The sequence below is a fragment of the Aythya fuligula genome, chromosome 10 (assembly GCF_009819795.1).
Source record: "Aythya fuligula isolate bAytFul2 chromosome 10, bAytFul2.pri, whole genome shotgun sequence".
Classification (NCBI taxonomy): Eukaryota; Metazoa; Chordata; class Aves; order Anseriformes; family Anatidae; genus Aythya; species Aythya fuligula.
The window spans coordinates 2439035-2453531 of NC_045568.1; the positions used below are offsets into that span (position 1 = coordinate 2439035).

The 14497-nt window shown below is 39.8% G+C and overlaps 1 protein-coding gene across 5 annotated transcripts in view; it reads left to right on the forward strand.

Moving 5' to 3' along the window:
• The window catches only part of FGD3 (FYVE, RhoGEF and PH domain containing 3), a 109641-nt gene extending 96536 nt beyond the window's left edge, over nucleotides 1-13105 (forward strand). For 4 of the 5 annotated variants that reach the window (XM_032194097.1, XM_032194098.1, XM_032194099.1 and 1 more), the window contains 4 exons: nucleotides 1095-1217; nucleotides 3106-3258; nucleotides 6205-6345; nucleotides 11798-13105. In XM_032194097.1, the coding sequence (XP_032049988.1) occupies nucleotides 1095-1217; nucleotides 3106-3258; nucleotides 6205-6345; nucleotides 11798-12022 (642 nt within the window). In that variant the 3' untranslated portion in view covers nucleotides 12023-13105. Of the gene's footprint in view, nucleotides 1-1094; nucleotides 1218-3105; nucleotides 3259-3979; nucleotides 4300-6204; nucleotides 6346-11797 lie in introns of those variants that run through there. The other variant, XM_032194100.1, reaches the window with a different exon arrangement.
• Nucleotides 13106-14497: the final 1392 nt, after the last annotated feature.

Below are 14497 nucleotides of genomic sequence, written 5' to 3' on the forward strand. Positions count from 1 at the left end.
ACCTGACTTTCAGATTTATTTTTTTTCAAATTAGAGGAAATGTTTCCATTCCAGTAGCTTGTGTCAAGCACATGAAAATGGAGGGAGTTTTCAGACTTGTTCTCGTGCAAGAGCTGTACCAGAGCATGGTGCAGCACCTCTGGTGGGCTTGGATCTCCCTGCAGGTGCTGTCAGGCTGCGGGTTCCAAAGGCTGGCTTCGGGGAACTGCTGCGCCCTTCCGTGTAGCTGTCCTGGCTAGGAAGGAGAAATGGCATTTATCTATTAAACAAAACAGCAACAGGGGTTCGCTTTAAGGTACAGAGGAAGCTGTATTTTTATGACCTGTACATTGGCACGTGGATAATCTTCAGTTTATCAGAAAATTATACATTTGGATTTATTTACTCATACCTAGTGACTTTATGTACTGGCTTAGGTGCAGAGCTAAAGCGGCAAGTCTTGCTTGGCTATCCAGGCAGCTGAGAGTCCTTGCAGAGAGCAGTTGATAGCAGGCCCCTGGTGCAGGTGTCCCTTTTTTCCTTAACAGATTTATTTCTTTGCAGGCTGGAAAACTCCTAAATTAAGTAAGCATTTGAAATGGGGTGGTGCAAAAGGTCTTCTACCAGCACTGTTCATTTCCGCAGTCAAACTGCTTTTCCCAAATCTTTCTACATGGGAGCAGAAGCTTTCAGTGTGTGCACAAGGTCAGCAGCATTTACCTTAACCAAATCACATTGCACCAGGGAGGAAGAGAGTTCCAGAAGGAAAGCTCTTTTTGGAAAGCCCATGTTGCCATGTCCCGGTGCTCCTGATCAGTGGAGTGTGAGATGGAGTAGCGCAGTGGCTATAAGGACACACACGAGCAGAGAGGGACCTGGAGAATTAATTCTAACGATCAGAAACCACATAATGCCACACCAGAAACACCCGATGGCTGAAACTGCACTTCCATTCTAACCTTAGGTAGGACACTAGCAGAGTTAACACAAATTCTTTTCTAAAATGATTGGAATGGTGTGAAACCCAAAGGTGGTCTTTGCTTTGTCAATGAGAGCTCTAGGAATTGTTCTGAGATTTTTTCTTTTTAATCACATGTATGTACTTTTCATTTCAGAGTGATTCCTGTAGGAAATCTTCCAAATCCAAGCGAGACAAGGAGAAGCAGGCTTGCAAGAGCTGCAGTGAAAGCTTCAACTCCATCACTAAACGACGGCACCACTGCAAGCAGTGCGGGGCGGTAAGTTTCAGAATGCATTGAGGATTTTAGTTTCTTCTGCAGAGAGCATTGAAGAGAATTTTTATTTTTTCAGTGCAGGACTTAAAACATGTTTGTGGCAGACTGTTGACAGAGCAGATCTTTCCAGTTACTTTATCCCTGGGGTACCAAGTAAAAAAAGGCAAATGTCTGGTGCTGTTTTCAAGTGGCCTAGTCTGTGCTGTTTTATGGACATATACTGCATCAGTGGTTAAAAGGATAGGTGGTGCATTCCCTGGGGATGTGCATGTATTTGGAGTGGGGTTGTCCACCATATTCTCTTTACAGAAACAAAATGACCTTCCAATGGCCCTGCTTCATACGAGTTCTTCCTAGGATGAATAGCTGAACATACAATATTAAAGATGGATGGTCTCTTCTTTCCCTAAAGCAGAACTAATAAGCGTTGTTTCTTCCAAAGAGGTATCCTTGTGCTTGAAAAAATTAGTCCTGGAGAATCAGGGCCAGCTTACAAAAGGCATTTAGCCACCTTTTCTCGGTGCCATTGACTGACAGTTTAATTCTCAGATTTGTCTGAAAATGGCAGCCACAGCCAAGATGAGATTGATTTCTGTAATACAACTTAAAACCTTCCTTCTGTGACTTGAGTTTCATGGTTCGGTGTTTCCCATGTAACTAGTACAGAATAATGTTATTTAAATGCCATCATTTATTTGGGAAGTGGAGATAAATTTTCCAATCTCACTGAAAGGAGATCTAAATGTGCTGCTAAGATGTTCAAAAAACTCAGTCTCAGCAATCGAAATAAAATTACCCTGGAGTAATTTTTTCTTAAAAATAATTGCTAAAATCATGCTATGTTTCTGAATGTTTAAAAATGTTCCACTGTAAAGCTGAATATAATTACAGAAATGAAATAACTATTTTCCCCTATGGACAGAGGGATAATAATTACATTATTAATAATTTATTTTTAAACAGTTGTTGGTTATGCAATATTTTCTGACATGGCAATAGCATACAAATGAAAGAAGTTGATAGTCTTTTCTTGAGGCAATTTATGTTTCTAAAATGTCAGCTTGCTTTTGTTTATATAACTTGGCAGAGCAGTACTTTGCTTAACACTTGCCAAATTAAGGCAATTACCTTCATACAGTAATTAATGTCTTGCAGTGAAGCATATAGTAACATATACTTGTAACCAAAGGGCATTTGTGGTGTGTTATTATACAGCAAATTCTGAATAGATGCTGAATCCATCCGAGTGCCCCTGTATTGCACCCTAGGGGACAGTTTCTGTCCTTGGAGCAGCTGTGCAACAGCAAGTGCTTGAGTCAGATTTTAAGTGTGGAAGCAGATTCCAGAGCTGCAGATCCATCACTCTTCACAGGCACTGGTGTCATGGGACTGATGTTTCCTTGGATGCTGTTGGAATCTAAAGCTGTTAATTTAGCATCAGACAATTTTTAATGGATAGTATATTGGACTACGTTCTTAAAATAGTAGATTTTGGATGCCTCAGTTCTTTCAGGTTGAACTACCTGACTAATGAAGAAGTGTAAGCCGCCTTTACTCCAAAAAACAGTCCCTTCTAGACCATCTTATACTCTGACATTGAAAAACACTACTTTGTAAACCAAACCCTTTATGACTCATAAAGTTAATTATAAAGTACTTCCCATTAGGCATTTGCTTTCTTTATTAAGAAATTGGTACACAGCACAAGATCACTTACGAGGTTAATTCTTAATGGAGGTAAATAAAGTAAATATTAGATTGGTCACTTTATCTTATGTTTACAATAGTTTTCAGGATTTTATTTCAATAACATCCATTCTGCAACTCACTTTTATTTGGAGTATGAATAAGAAATACTATGTTTTAATAATGCATCATCTTTCTGATGCAGGTGATCTGCGCAAAATGCTCAGAGTTTAAACCACTTGCAGATAATAGCCGTCATAATCGAGTGTGTAAAGAGTGTTTTCTGCAGCTACCAGCAAGCCCATGCAGCCCTGGAGTGGAAACAGTAGGAGAACAAAAGAAAAGACAAGCTGCAGAGGTATGGTATTTACTTAGAAACTTTTGGTGTGCTAGCTGCCCTTGCAAGTCTATTACCATTACTACTATTAATAATATTATTATTTAAATGTTTTTACAATAAACTGTCTGGTTATCTTTTTTTTTTTTTTCCATGATGATATCTGATCCTCTAGCTTGTAACTTGTATTGAGTGTGCATGTAAACTGAATTCTGTTTGTGACTGGGAGCGTTCATCGTAGGATGTTTATTATGCACAGATTCATGTGGGCTTTGCAGCTAAGCTTCAAATTTCAAAGTAATGAAAAATAGGAAGAACTTCTGGATACTTTTCATTATGGTGTATTTCCAACCTTGAATTGTTCACATGAACTGTTGGCAAAATAAGATTTTGGTTTTAACTCCATATAGAAGATAGTTTTACATTCCTGCCAAAATATCATTGGAACTAGTCTTTCTTACCTGGTTGTGCAAAAACATGGGATCCTTCTGAAAGACTATCAGGATTCACCAAAACACCCTCAACCCTGCTATAATGCAGACTGTTTTCTCCAAGATGCAACTTCTATAAATTATGCTGTGTAAGCTACTGCTTCACAAGTGCTGCAGATGTCACCAAGCTTTATACCATGATAGCAGCATAACTTACCCTTTTTTACAAGAACAAGGAACTTATTGGCAAATTCATTCGTTTTATCCTCACCCACAACAACTGAACCTTCTCTTACCAATGCTTTTTTTAGACTACAGGCAGAGCTCTGAGTACCATTACATGACATGCTTTTCGTGGGCCATCTTGAGGAAAAGGCTTTTATTTATTTCACCTGTGAAATACAGCCAGAAATCACTGCATGCGTAAAAGAGGCCATTGATTTCAGTTGAAAGTGGACCCACAGAGTTTTATCTTCTTGAGCCGTATCAGATTCTGGAAGGAGCCACTGAAATGCTAAGAGAACTTAACATCATCGTGAACCATCCTTCTCCCTGATATGCCGACACGTACTGTCCTGCTTTGAACGCTGCATAGAAAATCAGTGAACTGTTGCAACCTTTACTGAAAAACACCTAACTCTGAAAAACCTCTTTCTGGAAGCAACCCCGCATAGCCTCCAGACTGCCTTCCAGCCTTGTTCGACTTCCTCAAGAGAAACAAACTACATGGAAAAGAGCGAGACTCTGTGCAAGAAATACAAACCTGCCAGTGCATGTCCAGAACTCCTGCAATAAATGTTTCCCCAAATAAAGCTTTCTTGGCCCTTCTCCTTGGGCTTCCCAGAATGTCGTATTTATTTCCGGGCTACTAAATGTCCTGGAAGTTACCACAGTGGTAAAAACTACACCAGCACTGTGCCAAAGTGAATTCTGCTGCTCAAGTGCTTTGTCAGCTTTGTACCCCACAAAACATCAAGAATCTCAGAAATACAAACTGGAATAGAGCTACAAGCGTGCATTGCTCTTCCATAAAATAATGTGTCCACAAAGCATGGAGAAGATTCTGGATCCAGAGCTTTGTACCATCAAAAACTTTGTGTATACAATACAGCTATGCTTGTAGGTGAAGAGCACTTTAATGTGCCTCAGGATAGTCTGTGGTATCTCACTATAAACTTTCTAGCATTGTTTCAGTGGTGCTGTTTGCCAGTAAAGTGAAAACCTACACCTACCCAGCAGAGAGCTCTGTTAATCTGAAAAGCCAAAAAGCAAACCAGTGAAACGTGACCTATGGCTCTACTTCAGAAAGCAGATTACAGCAGAAAGCTGTAAAAAACAAAGGAAAAAGAGTATTTTTTTCCCTTGTATTCTCAGGCTTCTAGCCTTGTGCTAAATCTTCAGAGGATCAGGTAAAATGCAAGAAAGTAGGTATATAAAAAAAAAAAAAAGAAAAAGAAAAAGAAAAAGATCAGAGCCAGTCTTCTTCTTTCCCTCCTCTTTACATCAAACTTTCATAACAAGCTTAATAGCAGCTGAGGAGACTGCCACTTTTCAAAAGTTATTAGCAGAAATCCCCAGGAGACCTCTGTGTAAAGTCTAATGTGAACAGGAATTTTCTTTTTCTTTGCTTTCTATCGAAAGCCACAATTTATTCCATCTTTTTTTGCCATAGAGCTCTCTGATTTGGCTTATGTCTCTGCAGCCATGAACAAGTGTCTGTTAATACCAGTACTGCAAAGATGTGAATGACAGAAACACGAGTATTTGCATACTGCTTCACTTTTCAGTCTGGCCTGCTCAGTTTTTATTCCAAATTCCAGATATTTCCCCTGTCTATCCTGCAATAATAAACTAAAGCAGGCACAGAGCACTTGGCACAGTGCTTCAGAAAGAATGAATTAAATACATTGACAACAAAGTAAGGCTAAAATGTAGAGAGGCACTGTTTGCTCTCTCCTTTCCCCAAATTCTTGCTTCAGGCATGCCAAGTGACTGCTGCTGGCTGAGCAGTGGGTTCCAGAAGTGGGCTTGTGGAAGACCGGCACTCTGTGGAGCGGGTTCTGGGCAATAACTGTTTCTCTGTTTCCAGGCTCATGTTCCTTTCCCACTGCTGGTAGAGCTGTGTTCCACCCAGACTTGCAGCAGTAGCATCCCCGTACATACATGAGGCTCTCTCATTCTGAGGCACCTTTTTCGTTAATTTCAAATCATCTCCCAGCCTACTTCGCTAAGCAAGAAACTAGCAGTGTCATCTTAATTGCCATTCTCAATGTACTTTGTGGAGGTAGAATTTAACTTTCTGTCCACTGGGAACAGTCATTCAGCATCTGTCTCTGTTACGTGGAATTCTGCTGTTTCTTGATGGTATATAGTGATGATTAAACTTTTGTTCAGTCATAAGCTATCCGGCATTTGTCCTTCAGTATCTTTTAACTCTAGACAACTTAGCTGAGCTCTGTTTTGTATTTGATTCTAAGTATTCTGTCCATGTAAACATGAATGGGAACAGCTCTCCTTTTTTTTTTTCTTCATCCAGAAGCAAAGCTTATTAGCAGCTGAAAATAGCGTCTTCAGTAGCTACCTCCAGTTCCTTGAAAAAGGGAAGACCTGGTACAAAATGTGGGTGACCATCCCCAAGACCGAACCTCTTGTTCTGTATCTTCAAGGAATTACCCAGGTACAGTGACGTTCACGGGGGTTATCAGACAGCAAAAAACATGTAAATTTAGCTGAGAAATAGGTCAAAGGATTTCACTTGGTCTCAACAACAAAAAATCAACTTGGTATTCTGAATTTAGCACAAAGCCTCAGAGATTTCAGATTTCCTTCTTACCTATAGTTGCTGCTGATACAGTTCTGAGCAAATGTTCAAACTCACAGCTTTTTTTAAATTATTTTATTTTTTATTTATTAACAATGAAGAACAAAGCAAGGATCATTAATTTTGGTAATGTTTTGTTTTCCAGAGGTTTCAGACAAGTGTGTTCAAAAAGGTTTTATTACCTTTCCTTTAGGGAAAGCACTTACCTGTAAAATCTACAGAGCTGTGAAGTAACCCTAAATGTCACAATTGCTGGTTCAAGCTTATTTATTTATTTATTTTTAATTAAGACTATTCTAGTTCTGGGTTGAGGGCAGAGGAATTTGTGGAAATGTAGATGTTCTTTCATCCTGAAAAAGGGGGTTGAGTTTGGCTAAAGCTTCTTGTCATACCATTGTGGTTTCATCTTTACTTGAAACAATTACTGTAGAAAGGTTTTTTTTTTATTTTTTTAGTTAAAAAATTAAGTGCACAGTTGCAGCTAACTAGCATTTGCGTGTGATTAAAGTTAAGTAAAGTCCAAGACCGAGATTCAAATCGTGCTTCCTTAGTCCTGAAGATGTAGAATGACAACACTTACATGAGATCCCCCACCTCCAATTTTATACTTGACTTTTGAAATGTTTATATGCAGCTTTGTTTCATCCCCTGGATGGGGTCGAAGAGATAATGAGGGCCAAATTCAGCCTCCCCTGCTGTAACTGTAATGATATGAAAGGTTTTCTTCTTACTAACGTCATTTTGTATGGCTGTAGCTGGGAACAGTCTTGGAAATAAATACTTCCCATGATTTTATAAAGCTATTCAAAATTAAAATTTACCCTATAGCAATTATTCTGCAAGAAGTACATGTTGTCCTCAGAACTGTGTTTTGCTTCTTGTCAGAAAGAACACCTCTGGTTTTGAACAAGTATGTGTAATGTTTTAAGCATAGTACTCAGGAAGCTGAAAGCTAGAATTTAGAGCTCCAGACGCAGCCCACTTGGCTTCATCTGGTATTCAAAGCCCTCGCTGGGTAAGCTTCCAACTTATCCCATGGGCAGTGAGCTGCCTGGCTTCCCTTCTAGTCACCAGGAGATGCATGACTGAAATTACAAGTTGAAAAGGCAAGCTGCCTCAGACAAAACACTAAAACTAATGCAACAAGACCAATTTTCAGATCTCTGTGGAGTCAGTCTAGGGAAACAAAAAAGCTTTAAAAAGTAAAGCAGAGAGAATGGCTTCACTGCGAAACTTTGCAATTGATGTGAAAATTATGCCTCAGCAAAGCGCCAGTGCAAGCCCCATGTCCCATGTAAACCGAGCCAGAATGTCTTGTGGGATCTTGGAGAGTATCATATAGTGATGTGAGGCCTAATGGCAGGGCCGGAATTGAACGGCGTCCTGACTGCAGCAGGTATTAAGGTAAATCCGTTCTCAGACCTCTCACGTGTTTCTTGAATACATTCAGTTATCCTATCCACAGGCAAGCTTGGGGAAGGAGGGCAAGAACAGAGGGAGAGAGGTGTAAATTCTTGGGCCTTCCTCCCTCAGGAGCAGAGATGGCTGGAACTAGAAGTCACAGGAAAGCAACATCTCTTATGATGGTATGACCTAGAAAGAGAATTTCTCCTAGTGCTCAGATGACTGTCTCAAGACAGCATAAGTAATAACCCATGGGACATGAAACGGTTATTTTTAGTGCAAGCAGAATTATGCTGAATCGTCCAGGCCCCCTCCTGCCAGTCATGCAAAGCCAGGGTTGAAAGCTGGAGGAACTTCTGTGCTTCAGCTGCTCTGTGCTTTGCTCCATGTCCAGCCAAATTTGATCTTGAGCTTCTTTTGGTATTATCAGTAAGATGCCATATTTTAGGGGAAGGGGTGTCTTTGACACCAATTGTCAATTTTATGACAGTTAAATTTAGTGGTTACTGTCTTCAGCTATTTCAGATGTGAGATAAATCACCCAATAAAGCAGCAAGAAAGCATAAAGGACAAGGTTAATCTGTCTTACATTCAATAACCAAGCCTGGATTTACTACCAGGAATCAACAGTTGCAGGCTGAGACCATAAACAACAAAAATGAGTCCCTTCTTTGGGGCCTGCCATTCCCATGCTTTCTTCAGTTATCATCCAACTGAAAGAAAAAAAGTATGAAGCAAACTTGGTTCTTTTATATTAACCTAATGTTCCTGTTAGTTCCAATTTACATGGAATACACTAGATTTCTTAGAAAAAGCTCTCCCAGAGCTTCCCTCCTCATGGCTGAGTGTCTGCCGTCAGTTGGGAACCATCTGCATATTTGAGCCGTATTTTCCCAGGTGTTCTGTTTTATACAGCAGCCTCGTGGCATCTAGCAAACCTTGAGCCTGCAAAGAGGCATGGTGGCTGAGAGCACAACAGAAATGAAAAGCATGAGATAATTTATTACTGTGATACAGAACTTATCTTCTGAAGGGTTTTTGGAGGTATGTGAAATACTAATTTTTTCACAGATTTGTTAGTTCTAGTTGCTGAATAGCATACACAGCCCACCCGAGAGAAGCACAGGCCATTTCCTGGGAAAGCAAAACTGTTATCCTTCTTAGGAGTTGGCGGTAGCAAATTGTTCCCAGCATATGGAGCATCTAAATACAGGGCTTGTCATTGCTGAACAAACAGAATATCTGCTGCAAAAGTTTTCCTTCTGAAAAGGTTTTAAAAAAGGGGGGGGAAGAGGGAGCATTTCCTTGCCTTAAAAAAAAAAAAAAAAGTTTCTTTTGGGAGTAATGCTGCCAACAATGGCATTAAAGGTCTTGAAACACAGATCAAGTGAAGGATGACCCCAGGAGTTTTGCCTTTGAAGGTTGTGGGATTGTCTTTAATAGCAACCTTTTGGGAAGGAGGAATAAACTGAGCCAAATCCGGAACTCCTGATGCAGTAATGGCCCTGACAGCAGTCATCCTGTAGGCTGGGGAAGGGATTCCAGTGCAAATAGCAGTATGCCTCTCAGGCTTTAAAATAGCAAGAGCAAGAAAACTGCTCTTTTGCTTTAGATGCTTGTTCCAGGAGAATGAATTCATTTCCTGAGTGTTCACAGTTTAAGTTGTGTACAAGGCTTTATGCATGAGGATGAAATTCACAGCTTATTTAGGTATGGAAATCATACCAATCCTCAGACAGATAAAATGAGACTGAAACTCATTTGTGCAGCAGTTTGTCATGTTTATCTGAGTAGGATTATACGAGTGTGCTTATAAGCAAAGACTACCTCAAGCTTAGGACTGGCTGGTTTTATGGAAATCACTCTGTCTTTCCCCAAATCCTCCTGGAGCTTCTCATTCTGCCCCTGTAAAATGTCCAGCTGGCTCCAGAGCACTGACTAACTTGCACATCGTTATGTGCGTCTTTATCTGACAGTGCACCTTGCCAGAAATTATTTCAGTCCCTTCCTTTTGGATCAGACAGGTATATAGAAAGTCACAAACGCATCGTGTTAAGGAAAGGGAGGAAGCAAGACCAAAGGCAGTCTGTTTAATTTGTGCATCTGCACATACTGAGTAGGTGTGACATGTACCATTCAAACAGCAGCTTGCTCTTATGCTGCACTTCTTGGCTACAAATGATACCATTTTTCACTGTCATGGGCAGTCTCTAATTTTCCATGCGACAAGTCTTATTGTCTATATCCTACAACCTAAATACGGGATCAGCAGAGCAGGCGTGACAGAGCTTGCATGTGCTCTTTGCATTTTGTGCCCACCAGTCCCATACTGTCTTGCTTTAGTGCTGCCGTGCATCCAGGCCTGGAGCTATTCTGTATGTGCCAGGCCAGGTCTTAACTGCTGCATGTGCAAGACCTCCCTGTTTGTATGGATGTGGCTGTGCTGTCAGGATCTAGAAACTTTATGATGTTTTTACACAACAAACTGCACTTAAGACAAACTGAATTCTTCAGTGTTTGATGCAAAGCTGCCATAAATCTCCTCGAATAACACTTGGTCTTCAAGCAGATGGGCCTAGCATTTTTGTGCAACATTAACAATCAATCAATTAATAATCAGGAAACCTATATTAATTTAATAGATCACATACATACATTTTAGACTGTCTGCTTTTTTGCCCCTTTAGTTGCACAGTCTGTTCACATTGATGTGAGCCATTCCGAAGCTTTCATTACAGATGTTTGCTATCTGTCTGGTGTGGACTTCAGCTTGGGGACCCACCTTTAAAAATGCTGGCATCATTTGAAACAAGTTGCTTGCTCTCCACCTCCTTGGTCATGACACAGACTGTCAAAGTACACCTCTCTTTGGAGCTTAGAAGAGGAGTGCTTTTATGCTCAGGATGTGACTGTTAGAGAGCTGTATCGCTCCCTACATCTGTGAGTTAATCTGGCCTTTAAAGGATGTCAGAAAATCTGAGCTTTGACTTCCCTTGACAGCACTGAAAGGGATCATAAATAACCCAAGACCTTCTGAGAAGTCTCACCGATTGATTTAAGATCTGAAATTCTCTTTTATTTCCAAGTCTCTTTCCTGGTAGTTTTCTTTGCGGCTCTCAGTGTCCAGCTCTGCTTATTTGTATTCTTTTAACCAAACCTATCAGTTAAAAGACAGTTAAAAGATATTTAACCAAAAAGCCCAGAGGGGCTGCATTGAGCTGTTCTCACCTGGACCTGATTGCCTGTACCCTAATACAAAGGTTTTTAGAAGAAGCAAACATGTAAAAAATACAAAGTTCTGTGAAAACCCCCAGTCATGTCACTGCTGGACCTGTATTCTTGCTGCAGAAGAGAATCCATTAAATAAGAATAAAAACCTGCTAAGTCATTTCCTTTTATTGCTTTAGGTTAAGCAGTCAGTACCTCCTCTTATCTGTTTTCTAAGCTGCAGAATTGAACCAGAAACAGAATGTGCATGCGTTCATGTGCTCACTTAAGTGTGTCTGCACAAGTGTGCACTTGTGCATGCCCCAAAGGCCCCAGAGGACTGATCTGTGCTGGAGTTTGTAACAGCACTTGTCTCAGAATTGGTAGAGGTACACAGTTATCAGTCATGGTGAGACGTGTAAACTGTCGTACCCCAACTGCTGAAACCTGGTGGGGGTAGCTGCGTGAGCAGGGATGTCAGACTTGGAGTGTAGCACAGGGTAGGTACCAGTGAGTGGCACGCAGGGAGGCACTGCTTCCCGGGGAGCTGTGGTGCAGCTGCCTGCCCTGAGGCTGATAATGTCAAGCATGTGCCTGGTAACCACGCCATGGGGGTAGGGCAGTGTGCCCCTGCTCCTCCCATTTTTAATATGATTTGGTGCTGGGTGTTTACATTTGCTCTTTCTTCTTCTTTTAGGATGGACGGGGTCCACGTCCCATTCCTCTGCCTGGATACGAAGTCAGTTTTCCAGGTTCTGGTGAGAAGTTTGAAGTGAAGCACGTCTTTAAGCTTTGCCAGTCCCAGCAAACTATATATTTCAGTGCAGAAGATGAAGAACTGCAGCTGAAATGGATGGAAATTCTCTCCAAAGCAGCCAAAGGGGAAACTGAAGATACAGCTGAAGGGCTCAGCAACCCATAGAGCAAGTTCCATTTAGTTTCTTTCATACATGCTATAAACCATCACTTGAATTTGGTATTCATGGCACTTTGGAATCTGTATGGCTTTATATTTTCATGTGTCTGCATAGGAAATTCAGTGGTTTCTCTCCTTTTATTGTACATTTCTCACGTACAGTAGTTATCTGGCATATATTATGTTAAAGGAAAAGGTAGTTGTAGTTGTTGGTGATGTTGATGCTGGTTTTGAAACAAAAGACAAGGAGAAAAGCATTAATTTTATCAAAGGCAATGGAAAACCATTGGTCTCTTGTTTTCCTAAATGTATATTTTCCAGTCTTTTTGATTGCTGTTCAGTGCAGGATGTGTATAGTCTGTGATTAGTTCTATAAATGCTGCCTTTTAAGTTAAATGTTGTAAAGGCTTGTGCTGGCCACTGACATTCCGTTCTCTGTCCTTTTCCTCCTGGTAAAAAGGTCTTTGTGAAGTGTGAGCAATGTACTGAATATTTTCTTTGGCTAAAACTTTGTCTCTGCTATTTTGAGATGACCTGTTCACAAGACAAATACTGTAGATGGGACTTCTAAAAATGACTGCAAACTGTGCAGGAAAGAACATTAAGAAGCCTCATTGATTTTAAGCATTTATAATATTGTTTTGTTTTCTTTTGAAACCAATACCTTCCTTACTTCTATTTGAACCCATTTTAATGTAAGTGAACAAATGTTTTATACTGCCAACTGGGAAATGATCAATAAACAAGAACATTTTTAGTACACACAGTACAAAAAGGTGACTTTTTTGTTGTTGTACTGGTTAATTTAAAAGAGACCTAGGATTTATTTATATAATTTGTAAATAATGTTTCATAAGTATTTTAAGAATTTTTAAAAGATCTGAGCTAATTAACAGGATTTAGTGCATAGAATGAGATATTTGTATGAACTGAATTTGTAATTTAATTTTCCTGTTCACCTGTATTTGTCTAATTTTCAAACTTAAGTGCTTATCTATTTAAATAAAAAATCATGCAGTTAACTCCTGAGCCAGATCTCCAAGGCACAGCAAGCTCTAGGTCAACATTTAATACAGGTTTAAAAAAATAGAAAAAGAAAAAAAAAAAAAAAAAAAGGAATGTCTGTTCCTAGTGGTAGCAAGCATGTAGTTCTGATAAAAATGAAATAAAATCTGTCACAGTGCTATGATTTTTAAATGGTTTGGTTTAACTTTTGTTTCCTCTTCAGCTTTCTACATTTTGTGATATTGGTAGAAAGAAAGAGCTGCTCCATAAAGCCAGAATTGTTAGGATTGTTGAAAATTAGTGATCTGCATCAGTGAGTATGTTTCTTACCTACAGAAAAGGATTTGTTTGTTTTTTTGTTTGTTTGTTTTGATTTTAAGACATAGACATAATAAGTTACATACGTAAAGTCCTTGATGCTAAAAAGTTAGAAGCCATGTATTTAATTAGCTACTGGTAAGATATCATATGGTTTACATCTTGCCTGTACTCCCAACCTCTATCCACTCCAATCAGTGTTAGCATGAAAAAAGTTTCCTGCAAAGTAATTTTTATGATAGAGGTTATCAGAAGGAATTTGTTCCAGCCTGTTATTTCTTCCCCTGAGTTTCCTTCAAGATGTGATGATTGAAAATGCTTGCCGTGAAAATTTACTGATATTGTAATATTACTGTTCTTTTTCCAGTTTTTCCTTTATTCTTCCCCTTGCTTTCTTCTTTCTCTTTGTTACCAAGAGAGAAGTAAGAAGGAAGAATGGTATAATCTAGTTTTATTATCCAAGGAAAAAAGATCTTTACCTCACATTTCCCCCCACCCTGGATCAGTCCTTTTTTTAATAAATAACTTTAAGTATGTCAAAATACACATCTAATCATTACCTGTTCCTCAGTTTACCTTCTGCCAAAGATATTCTTTCTTAAAAAATAGAAATAAAATTACATGTTTATAGCCTGCCCGGAATGATACCACATGAGGACCCCAGTAGGCACTTGAGTCATGGTTCTCATGCAGTAACTTCACTTCCAGCACATTGTTCCATTTCCAGGGGAAATGGCAAGGAACCTGCCTGGGGAATCTCTGGTTTTTAAATAAACCCCAGACTCTGTGAGAGCTTTTATGGTATAAGGCCAGCAACTTCAACTATGTCAGGAAAAGTGGTATGAGTCCATTTAAGATCTCAGAGCTGTGCTCCTGTTTGATACAGCATGATAATGCTCAGCCTGGAGACCAAAATGCATCAGCCGGTGGTGTTACAGATTGGAATTTCATTCCCTCAGTCATGGTCAAAGAATGTGACCCTTGTCCAAACCTGTGGAACTTCTCCAACAGACAGTGTTATCTTTTTTCAGAGTGCTCCTAATGAAGTCATTGGAATGGTCTCCTTTGACCACGTTGGAGTTGTATTGTATCTGGATGAGCTAACCCTCATTCGTTTTGAGGCATTGTTCAGACTTTGGGTTATTCTTTCATTTCCTG